The sequence below is a fragment of the Micropterus dolomieu genome, linkage group LG06, assembly GCF_021292245.1.
Source record: "Micropterus dolomieu isolate WLL.071019.BEF.003 ecotype Adirondacks linkage group LG06, ASM2129224v1, whole genome shotgun sequence".
NCBI lineage: Eukaryota > Metazoa > Chordata > Actinopteri > Centrarchiformes > Centrarchidae > Micropterus > Micropterus dolomieu.
The window spans coordinates 15,021,348-15,038,685 of NC_060155.1; the positions used below are offsets into that span (position 1 = coordinate 15,021,348).

The 17,338-nt window shown below is 40.1% G+C and overlaps 2 protein-coding genes and 4 non-coding genes across 6 annotated transcripts; 1 reads left to right on the plus strand and 5 right to left on the minus strand.

Annotated features, from left to right (window-relative positions):
* Positions 1-4,696: 4,696 nt before the first annotated feature.
* tmem275a (transmembrane protein 275a) lies at positions 4,697-5,317 on the minus strand. Its single transcript, XM_046050863.1, has one exon. It carries the CDS (start codon positions 5,315-5,317, stop codon positions 4,697-4,699), a length of 621 nt encoding a protein of 206 aa, XP_045906819.1.
* A 3,306-nt stretch (positions 5,318-8,623) lies between these two features.
* kncn (kinocilin) lies at positions 8,624-13,016 on the minus strand. The gene is made up of 5 exons (XM_046052886.1): positions 12,869-13,016; positions 11,175-11,243; positions 10,970-11,041; positions 9,922-10,015; positions 8,624-8,777 (listed from the first exon to the last, which is right to left on the minus strand). Exons 1-5 carry the CDS (start codon positions 13,014-13,016, stop codon positions 8,702-8,704), a joined length of 459 nt encoding a protein of 152 aa, XP_045908842.1. The 3' UTR covers positions 8,624-8,701.
* A 1,868-nt stretch (positions 13,017-14,884) lies between these two features.
* On the minus strand, positions 14,885-14,956 carry trnag-ucc. The gene has a single exon. It is a non-coding gene; the product is annotated as a tRNA-Gly (tRNA).
* A 333-nt stretch (positions 14,957-15,289) lies between these two features.
* Positions 15,290-15,363, minus strand: trnai-aau. Its single transcript has one exon. It is a non-coding gene; the product is annotated as a tRNA-Ile (tRNA).
* Positions 15,364-15,572: 209 nt separating this feature from the next.
* On the plus strand, positions 15,573-15,644 carry trnaw-cca. Its single transcript has one exon. It is a non-coding gene; the product is annotated as a tRNA-Trp (tRNA).
* A 472-nt stretch (positions 15,645-16,116) lies between these two features.
* Positions 16,117-16,188, minus strand: trnap-agg. The gene has a single exon. It is a non-coding gene; the product is annotated as a tRNA-Pro (tRNA).
* Positions 16,189-17,338: the final 1,150 nt, after the last annotated feature.

A 17,338-nucleotide genomic window follows, 5' to 3' on the forward strand; every position in this document is an offset into this window, starting at 1 on the left:
ATCCTCCTTCTTCTTCCTCAGAGTCTGTCTTTGGAAGCGGAGAGAACTGGGTTAGGGTTATATAACCAGTGTCTGTCCCCCTTTGAATTCTCAGCAGCTCGTCTTCCCCTAATCTTTTCAGCTTGATTACACCCTCCATCCCCCTCCTCTGCCGACTCATTCAACTGAGAGTGTTCTCACACACAAGCACATCCACACAGGAGCACATAAACGGAACGTCAGGATCCGCAACGCTCCGGTTTAGATCGGATGGGATGCTTGAGATTGCAGGTGTGAGCATGTGAAGGGCTGCAGCATATCATCATGTCATGACAAACGAGAAGACATGCGCCATGTCTGAGGTTAGCTGTACATGTTCATGTATCTTACCATCATGAACAATTAATCTCAGTCATTACTGCAGCTTGATATCTGTGTGAACAAGAGCAATGTTACAATCTGCTGGAAGATGTCAACCAACAGAGACTGAACACTGATAATATTTGATGTACCAACAGCTTGTCAGTGGTTTCGTGCCACAGTCGTGCTGAAAGAAAACTGCTGATACAGTAGGTGTTCCTGCAGTTAATGTGGATGCAACTTGCAAATGGAGTCTTGTAAAAGAGACAAACAACATTTATTACTGCTTGTTTACAGCATATCTGTTTTTCTCTTTGATTTTCTGAAATTGCTGAGCAACAAAGGTCAACATTTGGATAGCTGCTGTAATAAAAGAGAAATCCAGGTCGAAGGCTTAGACAGTGTGTCTGCAGAAAACGTTTATCATTACCCATCATTCGGCACAAAACAGTCATGACAAACAGGCTGTCAAAGAACTGTCACTTAATTTGAGCAATAACAAAGTCTGCATTCATGTACTGTGGAACTATAAAACAGCCATTTGGCAATTGCTAAAAGGGATGGAAAGGCCGTGGGAAAGTAGTCGTAACAGTATGCAGACTTTGTTCTTGTGCTTTTTCAACTAAAAGTTCTTATAAAAATGGATTTTGAAAGAATTCTGAGGATGCATGGAGACACAGAGTTTTGAAGGTCAAAGGGTGGTTTCCCTTTGATCCCTAAAAGCGTAACTGTAGCGGTAAACCATGACCCCTCTCCCTGACCTTTGCTCACCAGGAGCATAAAGATGTAAATATTCTCCTTAGGCCACAGCCTACCCCCAAACCTGTGCACTTGGAGAAGACAGTAAATCTTCCAGCCTTCAGCTGGCTAAACATTTAATATGTTTTATGAGCCTATTCACTCAAGGTCGACAGGCAGAAGCTACAGGAAGTAGGCATGTTTGGCAGTTCTGTGTAATACAGCATAAACTTGCAAGTCGTTAAAAGGTTTGAGTGGAAAAACCTCAGTACTCAGTACCTCAGTACTTTTCATGTTTCCGAAAATATTAACTGTTCTAGTGCAGGCTTAATCACAGAAAATCCCATTAAATGCTGCTGATACATGACAGCCTCTGTGTCTTGGCTGAGTTCCCCCCCCTGGCTCATACAGTGACCAGCCTCAACCCACCATCTGCTGCTTCAAACTCTTACTGACAGTTTTTTACCTCATGGTTACTATAAATGTATGTAAAAATGTATCAGGCATCATAGCAGAATAGAGAAATAGACACAGACTCTTCTTTTGTTTTTATATATATTATAAAACCAAAGTAAACAGGTTTTTATTGCCACAACACCCCCTTATAAATCAATCCCTATAGCCTTTAATTTTATGTACTGTCAACCAAGACTAAGTGGGTGTAGCACTCCAACTCACCAAAGGTCGGTTAAAATGAAGGGCAAAGATTTTAACCCACCTCTGACAGATGACTGAGAATCTTCACAGACCACACAACTACTGGAACTCTAAATTTGTCATCTGCGAGCTGCCCGAGAAGGTGTAATGCACCTTAGATCTGGGCCTTTGTCATCTCATGAGCACAAGGGAGCTTTATCAGCATCATGGATATCTCTAATGATTTTGCATACCAGTAATCAATATGCAGCTGACAATGTCACCAAATTCACTTCACAGTATAGTCTATTACACCATTTGTTCTCTGATAGCCTCAACAATGTAGCCAACGGAGGCTTGTTCTGATCTACTGACATCTACTGGCTTGATGTAAAACATTTTATGTAACACTGAAACTCACAGATGGGGCTCTGGTGCCATCCAGTGGCAACAACTTTAAACACACATTAACGCTTGTGGAAGAGCCAGATGGAGCTCATATTGAGTTCTTTACTCAAGGCCATCTTGATGTGATGTGTTAAGGCATGGGAGGGCAGTTCCTGTTTGCTTCTTCAGACCAGATTTTCAGCCAGACAAGCAGTAGATATTCACAGACGAGGTTTGCTGCTTCCAGGCTCTTATAGGTGCTGCTTTTCTCTGTTTAATCTTACTGTAAAATGAACATCTTTGGATCTTTCTGGCATTTTATAAACCAAATGATAAATCTATTATTTGAGAGAATAACTGACAGGTTAATCAGCAATGAGAATAACTGTTAGCTGCATCCCCAGATGTGACACTGGTGACAGCCTTGCTTCTGGTGTAAAGGGAGCTGATTATGGCATTGAAAGATATACTGAAGCGTCATAAAGTCATAAAGTCATCAACTATTTCTATGTCAAAACCTTCTTTCTGAAATGTCTGGGGAAACACTTAAGCTTTATGTCTTGTTGTTTTCCTACAAACTGCTGTGAAGGAATCTTTTCTCCCTCTTGGAATAAATAATGCTTTTAACATTCATGCCCCAAGAAATGACTGTTATCACACAAGATCCCACAGGACTTGTTTGAAATTTGAATATATAACAAATCCAGCTGGTCATTTTTATTCATTTCACTTCATGATGACACAAAATGCAATGTAGCAAGAACATGGTGTCATGCCACGCATACATATTGAGCAACCTCATGTGCTCCTTTTTTATTTATATATTTTGAAGGATTCACATTTGGTTACTTTCAAAGTAAACAAATAATAATCTTCACAAAAATATTCTAGCCTTTACAGATTTTTGTGCTACACAAATGAAAGTACACAGATACGGTAACACCAACACTTCACAACAGGGTGTTTGCGTTTCCATGAGTCAGTTCTCTAAACATGCAAAAATAAGCTCAGCACTCTAATTTGGCAAGAGAGAGAGAGAGAGAGAGAGAGAGAGAGCTTTGACAGAAAAACTGATCCCTTTGAGGAGCACTGTCACAAATAATGAAGGTTAATACCGTATAAGGGAATCCTCTGGTCACTGGACTATGTACCTTTATGCATTTCTGGGATGGAACATTTAAACAATTTGCATGCATTTGTTACATCCACAAAAAACAAAAACTTGGTGAGGCTTTCCAAACAGTGTGGAATAGAAATCCAGAGCCAAACAAAGGCCTTCTAAAGAAAAATGCTATTGTGCACTTTTATTAGCCCTCATTAGTTTGATCCTGATATCTCAGTCTAAGGCAACTTTCCTTTCAAAGGAAATCAGGCTTTGAATGTCTCTTTTGACCAGTCAAGTTCATAACTGACAAAAAGACATCACAGTGATGGGGAACAGATACTTTGTTTTATGCAATCTGAATATCTGTCAGACGTCTTGGCTTGCTCATATTGTGTTTACTAGGTCCAGTGAAGGTTAACCTCTGCTGAATATGAAGTTAAAGTTTGTCATATCAGACATTAAAATGAGAATTCAGTACATGCTCACATTTGTAAAACATGAACTCAAATTCAAATTCATGGTGACAAAAATCATCATTATGACACTTTTTTATGCCCTAAAGTGAGGTAAGTCACTGTTCTACCTGGATCATGACCTAAACCGCATTACACTGTATATGAATTACTGAAGATATTATGGTGAACATGAACTTAAAACTGTGATTTGAGTTACGACTACCATCTGAAATCAGAAACTGTTGTGAATGCGGTGAGAAACATTATATTCACATTGCTAATGTTAGTGTGATGACAGACCTTTGTCAAACTAAAGGAATAATGCTTACACGATCCAACATTGTACACAGTTACAAGTAAATATACTGTAACACACTGGTCTATATGCACCATTTTCCATTACAAATGTATTGGCTGTAGGCAAGTAGTGAGTAATCACATGTGAAAAGAACTGTAAATGCCACAAATTGAATTGACAGAATATTGCTTTGGGACCCTTGTGACCTATAATATGTTGTGCCCCAAAAACAAGTTCAGCACTGAGAATGGCACACAAAATACCAAATGTCACTACAAACGTACCTGTACAGTTCAACTCAGGTTTTCACTATTGACCTTTCACATCTAATCTTTTAAGAACAAATCAACAATCACATTCTGCAGGCGAGCCCTCTCAAATCACTACTGACAGGTGAGTTTACCACAAACCAGAGTAACAGTGAAAGAGAGAAATGTTTGTGGTTTTATTTCTTCATGGAAACTCTTCATAATGCCCCCACATTAAAAACAAAGACCTGTAGGAAAACAGCACTAGTGAGGTAGGAATTTGAATTCCAAAACCTATGATGTTTCATTAACTTTGCATGCTAATTACCAGTTGGCTGCACAGCAAGGAAATCAAAAGCATACTGTGGACAACTTGTCACGACCAGAAATATGGCACTAAACTAGAGGACATAATCACACTCAGCAAGCCCTAACCCCAGACGGATATTTACACTGCCTGCACTCCAGCCTTGGAAGAGTTTCTGTGCTGCTAGGTGACCATTTCTTCACGTGGCAGGTTGAGCCTCACCTCCCCTCCTGCTGCTGTGGAGGCAGAGTAGACTGCAGTGGCTGAAACAGAAGAAGGGCCGTTGGTCTCCATGGTGAAGAGCTTGCAGGGTCCTGACAGGGCCGCATCAGGAGCCTCCTTTTCTGGGCTGGACGCCTGGGATGATCCAGGGGAGGATGTGGGGCTCAGCTGCACGGCTGTAGTATCCTGCAGCGTGTGCTCGCTGGTCTCTATTTCAAACGCTGCCCCACCGGCCAGCCCGCCATGTCCCATTAGCCCCGAGCCCCTGCCGCCCACCTTAGACCTCCGTGAGCTGTGGGGAGGGGGGAGGCGGCTGCAGACACAACAGGCCCCAAAAAAGGAAAAGGCCACCAGCAGTAGGATAGGTCCGATGATGATTGGAGGGTTGGCAGAAGGCACCAGTGTGCTGAAGGCGAACGCTCCCACCAGGGTGATGTTCAGTCCGGCCAGCATGATGCATAGGCCACAGGCACAGCAGAGTGCCGGAGAGGGCAGGCCATGAGGGCGAGACTTCCTCCTCGTCTTCTTCTGGGGCTCCTTTTTAGGTACAGGGGTACCGGTGTTTCTGTCAGTGATCACCATGTCTGCACCTCCAGGCTCTCTGTCTCTCTCTTCCACTGTGTTGTCAAATCTCCCTGTGTTTCAGCCCAAACTCTTCCCCATGGCAACGTTTAAATAAATTCACAGCCAGGAAACGTCTTTGTCTGTAAATGACAACACATGACAGCTGTAAGAGATGCTTTATTTCTTTTTTTAGATACACACAATGAAAGAAAATAGACTGTGCCTCTGATTAAGTGCACTCATTACACTGCTCTTGTTCCATGCACTAGTATCAATGGACATCTCTCTAATGCTCATTGTGGGGATAGTGAAGTGTCCTCCCTGAGTGGGTCTGTGTAATCCATCTATGAGCTCTGAACATTCATCACTCTGCCCTGCTGCTCCCATAAATTACAAATATCAAAAGAGGTTGTGGACAGACATGTGATGATAACTATCTGATGACCTTCAAGTAGAATACACTGGGCACTACTGCATGCATGTGGGTGAGTGGTATAGTTAGAAGTTGCCATCTGACTGGTAGGATGTAACCTATTGGTGACACCAGAAGTTTGCCCCACATGTGTGGAGGGATCCTGAGGATCCTGTCCAGTACTGTATATTTTAATCTTGAAAAACAACTATACTATGAACTATTTCATATATAATTTTGCTTGTTTTTCTCAAAAAATTAACTCTGAAATGGAAAGTACACAAATAAACAATAATAGTGGGACCATTCATGGGGAATTTGACTACTCATATTGTTGCATAATAGTCAAATTCAGTAAACACTGAATGAGAGGCATGCAGCTAGTGACTCTTTCATCACCATCTTCAAGAAGACCCAAGTGCTGCTTCATAATTAAACATGATTGATCAAAGTCTCCGTTTATTTTGACATTGTTTTGTGAAGTAAAAAGTATGCAATTGCACTGCAGCTGCTTCATTCGTGCCTGGTAGGCCACTCCGGGAGAGCTTTTCAGTATTTAGTTGCAATCAAATCAGCCTTTTCATTCCAGCATGCACCCAATTCAAGAGCATCCAGTACAGACGAAGAGAGGGGATGAAGGGAAATGATCGTTTGTTTTACAAATGTGTATATCAATAAATCTATGACCCTGAATAGGCTATATTACAACAGCCTGGTCGTTTAAGTATGAATTAGGCTTCGCTAAGGAAACATTTTAAATGCATGCTTACTGCACGGATGTGTTCCAATCCTGTAAAAAAAATTAAGCCGTAAACTCTTACCCTTTATGTCGATATACTGGAGGTATTTCCATTGTTTAATCAGTAGATTTTCACCGAGATTCCCAGTCTTAATTACCGGGTGTAATTACTGAGAGGTCGAAAGGACGCATTTACACCAAACGAGGGTTTTTCATCCTGCTTTCGTAGCTTTACAGTCCTGAGGGCACAAGTCATGACAGCCATTCAATCAGTGGCCGCGGAAACACAAGGCGAGGCGATCCGACCTGCGGAGGAATATTAAATCCCAGGGAAGAGGATAGATCACTTAGGTGAGATGGCATTTCCTCTGAGTTGACACACAGACGCAACACCGCGTGCTGCTCCTGAAGAGGACCGAGACGCACGTAGCACCTGACAGGTCATCCTGCTACTGATATAGAGGGTAACCGCCAATATGTGCGAGGCATCTCTCCGGCAGTCGGCGTGGAGCCGTCAAATTTCATTATTTCATATTTGATCTACAGCGCAGAGCATCTTCACTCCTCTGTGGACCTCTGGATGCGACTCTCCTCCTTCTCCTTCTCCTCCTCCTCCTCCTCCTCACTGATCCATCCCTTACCGGTGTTCAACCTGGGGATATGTGTGTGTGTGTGTGTGTGTGTGTGTTGCACCCACCCTGTAGCTCACTAGTTTGTTACTTGTTGCTGATTTTTCAAGAGGAACACGCAAAATGTTTAATAATTTAACAATTTCTTTTGAAATGTAATCTGATATCCCATTTTAAATTTGTATGTTATTTACAATCGCCATGTAAAATAACATGATGCCACTTCCTTTGGGGGTTCATGTCAATAATCAGAAATTAAAACGACATTAGGTTTGCCAGGTCATGGGTTAAGTGTCATGAGTCACCTAAATGCCAACAACATAAGTTATGTTGTCAGTAATTAGATATTAATCAATCGTTAATAAAGGTTTCAGAGGTCAGATGATATAAACAGTTAGCAGCTGACAAATTTTTAAGAGAAGTTTTTGTATTTGAAACTTTCACAAATCTGAGAGTTAACGTTCATTCTTGATCTTGGAAATAGTTGACAAAATAATCTTACTAGCTTTAAAAAAAACTTCGCATGTTTAAAATGACTGTTTGTAAAGACCTACTATGCTGCCAAATTAATCCCAACACAAGGTCCCCTTACTCTCTCACTCCAGTGCTTTCATGAGACTATTTTCCCCTCATGCCATACATAGTTGTATCCTGACAGTGACAGACTTCGCATGGATGGATACTCAAAAATCTCTTTAAATCAAACAAAAATATATATGTTATTGGGAAAAGTGTGGAGATTATTTTTATTTGGGTGAAGTGATCCTTTAGATGTTCCCAGTTCTGCGTTTGAGGTGAGGTCCAGGGTCTTTCACTATTGTTTAACTGGATGTGGCTGCACGGTTTACAGCTGGTAAAATTGTTATACCTTCTGGTTTAAAAAAAAATTATATTTATGTTTTAATTGTAAATTGCTTTCTGGATGATGTGCTTTCATTATGTGTCAGACACAGAGGGATTGTGATCTGAGGCCTGACAATCAAACCACTGGTTGTCATCAGGGTTGCTGCAGACTCCTCCGGCTCCAGTTGCCTTCATTATTCAACCTCACAGCACGTCACAATTTTTGTCAGAGAACAGTGTTCTTCCCCACACCACTTCCCATGCAGCAGCCATTCTGTCTGTGCTGTCCCGAATATCAATGTATTATGTTTCACTGCGGGGGTGCAGTTCACTGTATGCAGGCAATAGATGTAGCTATTTGTCTGTAACTATATGTGTGTCTGTACACATGCATGTATTCCAATTTGTTTAGCTCATGACAATATAAGCAGGGGAACTTGTGCTGAATAGTCCCTTCACCACCTAACAACCATAATAACTTCTTAATTGCTGGCTGTAAAAAAAATTGTATGATGATGAGATGAGATGAGATGAGCTGTGCTCAAGTGGGTTAATTTTTATCTTCACTCACTGTCAGGACAATTGAATATTTGGAAATGTTTATTAGACCACATAAATACAAGTTCAGCAGGTACAACAATTCTACAGAAAAAGAAAAAAAAAACAGAAAGCTTCAAATCACTGCATTTTTTGTTCCACATTTGAAAGAAACCTGATACTGAAGATTAGTGGGGAAGTTGAATGATATAGGGTTAGGGTTAGGGGGTCATGTGGTGACATCATGGCAGGTCTTGATCAGCAGGTGATAGCTTAAGTTTCCGTCGAGATAAGACGTCTGGCATGTCTGAGGATGTCCTGCAACACACCACAGCAAGACTCATGTAAGCAATTAAAGGGATGTTGTATTGTGTCTGTTTGTTAAAGCTGAACTAAAACATCCTCCGGGGAAAAAATTAAAGTTGAGATCATTTCTTTAGAGGCATCTGTTAACAACGTCTTCCTTCAGTTTGGATCAAAGTATATTACTTTGTTCCCAATAAATTTAAAAAGAGTTTTAAAATGACTGTGCTACACAATTAGTGTATTGGTATGTGGATAATGTGTTAAAATGAACCTCAGTAAAAGAATTCACGCATTATTATTTATTCTTTAAAGAGTGAGGTTAAATCTTGATATATTTTTTCCAGTAGTGAAAAAAAAGAAATCATCATTTTACATGATTTGCCCAATTTATTATAATTTTTTGGATTATATAACTAGTAAGAGGCATTGCAATAAACTGGACCTTAAAAATTCATCTTTTTACATGTCACTCACATGCTCACTCATGTTTAATTTCACACGAGTCAGTGCATGTCGTGTTCTGACATCTGACATCATTGAAATCTATCAGATATCTGGGTTGAAAAGGAGGTGATACCTTGTTATGTTCACTTTTGAAGTCTCCTTGTCTTCTCTAAATGCCTTGAAAAGGCAACAAAACATTCTTATATAAGATGGGTTTTTTTGTGGCTATTCTACTGACAATCATCAACAACAATAGTGACCATAGAATCAGTGCAACAGCTTAATCTTGTCAAAGTAAACAACATTTTTGGCATGTCATTATATTTACAGAATCACAGAGTCACAGAATTACATTCTCCTTTAAATTTAAAAACTGGACGTACTGCAAAAAGAACAACATAAAATCAAATCAGTTAGCCATCAAATCAATCAGATAAAGATGCAAAATGTTCACTATTTTTCTGAATAAAGTATAGTTAAGTTCAGAGAATTAAAAGCGCATTAAGATAAGGGAAACATTATGATCTTTGAGTAGTTGTGACTTCAAATGGGATGTGAACTCTAGCCTCTTCTGTTGTAGCCAATTGAACCGGTCACCCATCCTGATCATCCTTACCTTTCTTGGAAACGTCACACCACTTCTTGCTCTCGCTTGTAAATTGCTTATCCACATTAACCCTTTAATTCACAAGATATAATAGTGGTCTCGTACCCCTCATCTGGGTTGGTCTCAGCCATCGGCCCGCCCTCCACAAAGGTTCCCATTCGACTCTTTGAACGCTCCAGATTCAGTTGACTCTGGGTTCCTGCCACAGAAAGGAGCAGAATTTCACCAATCTGTGGAAATCCAAGAGCTGTGTTGTACTATGAAGGCTGGCAGGAAAAAGGCACACGCATCTGTCTTCACTACTTAAACTCTAGAAAAAGCGATCTGCTGGTACGGGCATGTACAAGCAGCAGCAGTTTCTAAAAAAAACAACACCAATCTCCATCTCATATGGGTGTATGGGTGCAGTTAAATAGGCATAACAGAGGGAACAGACCCAGGATAATCTCTGCAGCCATGATGACAATACTCTAAAAGCTGCGTAAATGAAATTGGCATCCCATAGTCCTTCGCTCCTATAAAACTAAATCACAATATCATGCAGGCATTCCTGACCAACTTGTTTTCTATTCATCCAGTGAATCTTAACAGGAACACGTTTTCTGTTAAAATAAAAAAAGAAAGGGAAAAAATGTAAATTTGTTTATTACATGCTCTACAAAGAGCTTCAGGAATTAAAGCCTTAGTGCTGGTTTACATATAATATATTATATAAACATTTTTCGTGCACAAAAGCACCTTTTTTACCATAGGGAGTTCATTTTAATGGAATATTTAAAATGAATTCCAACCAAATATACACTTACATAATTTTTTTCAGATGTGTATAAAAATAGGTGGTTATGAAAGAAGAAAACATGTCTTTTTTTCTTTGCTTTATTTTCACTATTCAACTGCACCCCATGAGATATTAGAGAGATGGCTGATGCCCCACAATATCCGTCTAGACACATTACCTCTTTCACTGTGAGCTCTCCAGTGTACATGAAGGTGTCAGATTTGTTATCAGCAAATAAGTGACACGGACTTGTTGGCTCACTTTTAAGTAGCAAACCGAACACATTATCGTTGAATGTTATACGACACCCGCATATGCTTGGCTGCCTTTTCTGTTGAAACACTGAGGAAAATGCTGGCTCACACATTCACTCACCTTCTCTTCTTAGTATCTCCACGGGTTGATCTGGAGCGGGATTGGCAGGTGTTGGCTGCACTCTGAAGTTTCCTGGGAAGAATGCCAAAGCAATGTCCCCCATTATTGTTTTTCATTGATTTTGTGAATGAGCTTTCATATTTATCACAGCATAGCACATGTGATATAAGTACTTAAACTGAATTTTAAATATCAAACAGCTTACCAAAGGAAGGGAGAATATGGTTGATGTTGAGCCAGGCTTTTACGAAGGGGAAGATTGATATGAGCAGGCCTGAAAAGCACAATTCATTTGATTAACAATATAAAAACACTGTTTTAACTATATTTCCTATCAGCTGAAGAAATAAGAAGTAACAATAGATGAATTGCAGTGTTTATCGTGGGTTCAAAAGAAATGATAGTCAATCATATGTATTCTTTGCCCTGAATTTCACCATAGTGGACTGAAACAGAATACTAACAGGAAAATATTTTGTACTGCAGGCTCTAAGATCTCATTATAATGGGAAATCAAATCACTGTGGTATAAAAGCATAAAGCTAATCACTTGCAAAGTCCAATTTATTGCAATCTGTTAATTTCATTTGCTCAAGTGTTTGAAATACAAATTACCAGAAGGTAGAAAAGCTCTCTTTCCTTTTTTGTAGAAGTTCCCATACTTCCCTAGACATCACAACCAACTAAAAGATTGTTTGATGAAATAGCCTTTGGATTACTTTCAGTGTACCAGATGCAGTGTGTGATTTTCTTCATGTTCCAGCTTAAAGCAATATCTAAACCACATGGCTTGTGTGCCTCTCAGTGGCACTCTGCTCCAATTCAGCAATATTCCGTTATTGATTTCCCTTGCAAGCCACCAAGAGCTGGCATTAAACAGTGGCAGGTCCTCGGGGTGGCTGTGATGCATGTATGTGCTTAAAATGTCATGAAACTGCAGATGGAGTGAAAAGAATCTGCCGAGAACACTCTGTTCATACTCATTAGTCAGCCTGTGTGTCGGAGGAGGCATCAAGGCACATAAGCCCCAAAACACATAATTAGATGCTACTGCTGCACAAGTGGTGCCAGAGTGAATGTCTCTGTCAGGCTGCTGTGCACAGTTCTGATTTGCCAAATTCTTTTGCAAATAAGGAAGACAAATTAATTATTGAAAGCTGATCACATCGTCAGGGAGAATGCATTTCACATTAACAATGCATGCTGATGTTGTCTTCCTCAGATCAAAAGCCCTGCCCTTCGCTCTTTTGCTCCAGGAAGGCAGGCTTTATCTTGCCGGAGCGGCTCGTCAGGCTGTCAGTTGGTTCCAGTTACACTGTTGATCCAGTTACAAATGGTCACATGGTGTGTTTTCTAAAGAGTGGTGGTTGGAAAATGTCCCAAGCCGCAGATCTTTAATCTGATCATTTTTTTCTCTAAATAAAAAATGTAAATATTCCTCAATTTGCCCGGGCCGTCGGGTATGAATGTGTCTCAAACCCAATTCTACAGATTTGTGTTAACCCTTGTGTTTTGTTAACAGAGGCTTTACATTCTCATTGCTCCAGGTCTCACAAAGGCCACTGCTGGATGCGTGAAAATAACAATTGTAAAATCAACCATTTTTTTCTTCAAATATATTTTTTTCCTCATAAAACTAGGAAAAAGCATTAAGTATCAAGGTAATAAACAATGTTAAATGTGTTTGTATAAGCTGTTAAAAAGGGTCAGGGTTCTTCAGGACCCCATGAGAACTGTATGGTTAACCCACTTTTACTCTAAGTAATCGCCCATCAATATTCAGTGACACTTCAGAAAAAGACTAACTTATGGGTTTAGACAACCAATGACTTTCAACAATTACTAAATAAATTCCCACAACTGGGTCAGTAGTTCCTGAACAGTTTCACACACACTCACCGAGGCTGCCCGCTCCCAGGAAGATGCCTCCGACGGCATCAGCGTCACAGTCCCTGGACACCCCAATGAGGATGCAGCCCGCCACAATGCTCAGCAGGGAAGAGCCCACCCGTAGCCCATGGTATTGCCCTACGCTGACGGTGTTCATTCAGCAGGTGGAGGCCCCCCACCTGCCCTTCATGCACACAAACACACATGCACATGCACGCACACAGAGTGAACAGCCCCAAAGCTGTACTCTGCTTTGACTTGGGCCCTCACTGCCACTGGCAACTTTACTGTCACCTGAATGAGCATTGCCCTTCCCTCGTTTTCACTCTCTCTGACACACAATCACTTTCTCTGGCGGAGCCTCCATCTCTGTTCTCCGTTGCTCAAGACGTCTCATGCATCTTTAAATATGGAGCTCGGGTTTCCACTGCCAACGAAAATGAGAAAGCTTGGTGGCGCAGGCTCTTCTGACAGCGACACGGGTGCTACAAATCTGATCACAGTCCTCTTCCCGGTATCTAGTATCACGTCCGCAGCGAACACCTAATTTAGGAAGATGTAGGCCTACAATGAAATGACAGCTGTGTGGCTGTCTCGTGGAAGCGTGCAGTGTGTCAAGGAGTTAAAAGTAAGAAACCGTAGTACGACTACAGGGGAGAAGGGGAGAAGGGGGGAGGGCAGAGAGAGAGAAGGGGCGACAGTTAGAGAGACAGAGTTATGCTACTTGTGTGATTTGTCTGTGAGCTTGAAGGGAATGTGTAATGAAAGGTTCAGAGAGTCCTCTACGGTGGGGGCCCGAGGCCATCCATAAAGGCCTACAGTTGCCATAGGAATAGCATATCCATGGCAACAGAGGGAAAAAGAGGGTAAGCAGGATGACAAACGAACTTACGGGGTAGAGGAGAAACAGTGACACATTTCCTGTTCAGCAGGTAAACGCCTACTTTCTTTCTCTAGAGTCACATATGTCAATTATTAATCAGTACTGGGGTGTGTGTGTGACATACACAGCCTATACCTATTGAGTTGTGTAGCCTAATCTTTGTGTCATGGTTTTGGTTTTTAGTGTTTTCTGCCCCTGTTTCACTCCCTGCCTCTGTGTTCTGGTTTTGTGTTCTTGTTCTTCTTGATCATTGGTTCCATCTTTGTTGTAATTCTGTTACCTTTGTCTTTGTGAACTGTTGCGTGCTTTACTTCCTGTTTTATTGTGTTTTGTCAGTGTCTGGTGATTTTGTCTAGCTTTGTTACCTGTCTGCTTTGATTCCTAATGTGTCTCACCTGTGGTTAATTACCCTGCCTGCTTCTTCTGTTCAATTCTCACGTTCATGTTTGGAAACCTGCCTCTCTTTGGACTTCTTCTTCATCTCCTGTAAGCCTGAGATTTCTGTTGGAGTTATAATAAAAAACTCTCAAACTGCATTGGAGCCTCTGGTTTTTGCATCTGGGTCCAAAACTCTGTTTCCTGCCTTGAAACTCGGCCAGTAACCGTGATTCTTTGTGGCTTGTGACCCTTCAAAATTAAGTAAAGTCACTTGTGTTTACATAATTAGCACACTAAATTATAATTATTTCTCTGAACTGTCTCACATTGTAAAGTAACAACCACAAATGTTAGTTAACGACAGAAAGGTAACTCATCTCTCTAACGTCTGTCTCCGAGGTCACCAGCACTGTGGCCTCTCATGGGAGATTTTTTGATTGCTTTTCAAATAAAAATGACATAGATACACTACTCACTCACTTACTCATCGTCGTCAACTGCTTATCCTGTGTACAGGGTTGCAGGGATAGAAATCCTACACTAAATAACTTGAAAACAATTAACAAGTAGCTTCAATAGGAATAGTAAACATTTTAAAATCAGACATTGTTGCATACTTTCATCCCAATTTTTCAATTCAATTTCAATTGAATAGAATTTATATTTTATTTATTTGAAAGTATATATATATTAGTATATATATATATATTTATTTATACATTATTTGGTTGTTTTCGAGTGAGAGGGAAAGCAAGAAAATGATATGCGTTGGCCGGGAATCGAACCCGGGTCAACTGCTTGGAAGGCAGCTATGCTAACCACTATACCACCAACGCACAAGACGAGTCTTTCAAAAGACATTAGCTCTCTTAATCGTAATTCACATGCATATATCCAAGTAAAATCATGTTGTGTCATAAAAAACATCTTTTGGCTCAGATTAAGAGTTCACCCCTGGGCGCTGCACCCCTGAGGGATGGGTTAAATACATAGAATGAATTTCACTACATGTTTGTGTATGCGACAATAAAGTACCTTACCTTTTGATTATTAAGTAACTTAGAAAAGGCTAAAGGCTAAAGGCAAATTCGGCACAGAGTACCGTGTAGCATTGTGTATATGTATTGCAACGTAGTTACAGTGGAAAACAACAATACTCGCAAAATAAGTGGCCCGTACGGGGATCGAACCCGCGACCTTGGCGTTATTAGCACCACGCTCTAACCAACTGAGCTAACCGGCCACAAACATCCCTTTCAGCTATTATATTTCATTATTACATCGAATATGGCATCCTTCTGATAAGTAATTTCATGTACTGACAACTGCAGACTACCGAAGACGTCCCCACACCAGCATTGTCAAATAAATCCACATTCAATAAGTGAAAACTATGAACGTCACATCGGAAATGTTATGTTTATGTAAGTTCTATGTAATACTTCTTCACCAGACCTCGTGGCGCAACGGTAGCGCGTCTGACTCCAGATCAGAAGGTTGCGTGTTCAAATCACGTCGGGGTCATTGTTTTCATAACTTTCTCTTTGTCTCTAAAAAATTAAGATAAGAAAACCTTTATTTGTCCCACAGTGGGGAAATTGCGGTAAAGACAAGAACACAGATAGATAAGTAGATAATTAATTCTTCCCCAACGTAAATGGTAAAATCATCTCTGGTGGTATTAAACCATTTTACATTTTAAGATTCAATTTTAAACAGAAATAACATCAAATCTAATTTTACTAAATTATAGACCCATATTAAATAAATAAATAAAATAAACAGATGATATGCCATCATCATCAACTACTAAAAACGTCCAAATTCTCTGATTACAGTTTTCTAAATGTGAATATTTTCTGGGGTTTTTTGCTCCTCTATGACAGTAAACTGAATATATGCGGCTTGTGGACAAAAGAAGATATTTGAGCACGTCCTCCATACGTAGACAGACAAGACTGATAGCATGGATGTAAGAAATGGTGAGAAGAAAAGAGGGCTCGTCCGGGATTTGAACCCGGGACCTCTCGCACCCTAAGCGAGAATCATACCCCTAGACCAACGAGCCAACTTAACAGTAAACGTGTATGAGACTACACAAAGCTCCCAATGTGTTACTATGTAAGCGTTTCAAAAAAATGTTTTTTTCAAGTTAGGTCACTAAAGACCTGTAGTAATTTCAAAACCATGTGGATTGACTGTAACTTATAACATTATCACAAAAGTGACAATCATTCATGTTTTTTAAAACCTAACTTAAACGACCAAAAATGTTACAACCAAAACGTTCTTCCTACAAATAACGTTAAAGTTACCCTACTGTGTGTATTTTCCTACATAGCGGATGCTTCATAAGATTTCCTATTAGTAAGCTGTTGTGTTTTACTTTTTTTTTTTTTTTTTTTTACAGTTAACGTTAATACACAAACAAATCCATCATAGCGGCAGTGAAGCGTCCCACTGTTGCAAATTATCAACTCACATGAAGACGTTATTCAAGGTTTTTTAACTGTAGACTTAAGTTTTCATTTTCCAACTGATCGTCAACAAACAAAATAAATTAATTGAGGCTTGTGTGCCACAACATTAAGTTGTCAACGTTGTTAACCCGCTAAGTTTGCCCAGGAGATAAGTCTTAGCTGACTATTAGCATGTTATGCTAATGTTAGTTACAGTTTCAATTAACATTAGGCAGTAAATGCACTTTTATTGTTATATGGAGGTAAGTGTTTGAAAAATGGCTATACGCTATTATTAGCAATATCACATACCCAAGTCTTTCACATTAGTTTGTTCCTAGGGGCAAGGTGGGACACTTGGCTGTTTGACTGCGCCCATTAGCGGGCTACACCCATAGACTGTACAGTATATAAGAAAGGCTATACCTGTGTTGGTACCATGGATGTAGCACTAGCTGCAGTTAGCCTGTAAGTTAAGAGTTTATCAACAGTTCAGTAGTCATGTCAGTAAATATATTATGGTAGTAACAACTTAAGGCAGAAATAGCCAGGCTATCTAATAATGACTAGGAAGACATATTTGTTTGACCAAAATTGCGTTTTAATTTTTTTGACAAATTTAGTTATAAAGTAATCTATACAGTAATTATACTGTGAAGAACCTTTTAGCAAAGTATTTCACACAGTAACGTTAAGGCCCGTGACATATGATATGGCCCATATATCATATCTCTTCCTGAATACTTAGTACAGTGGTAA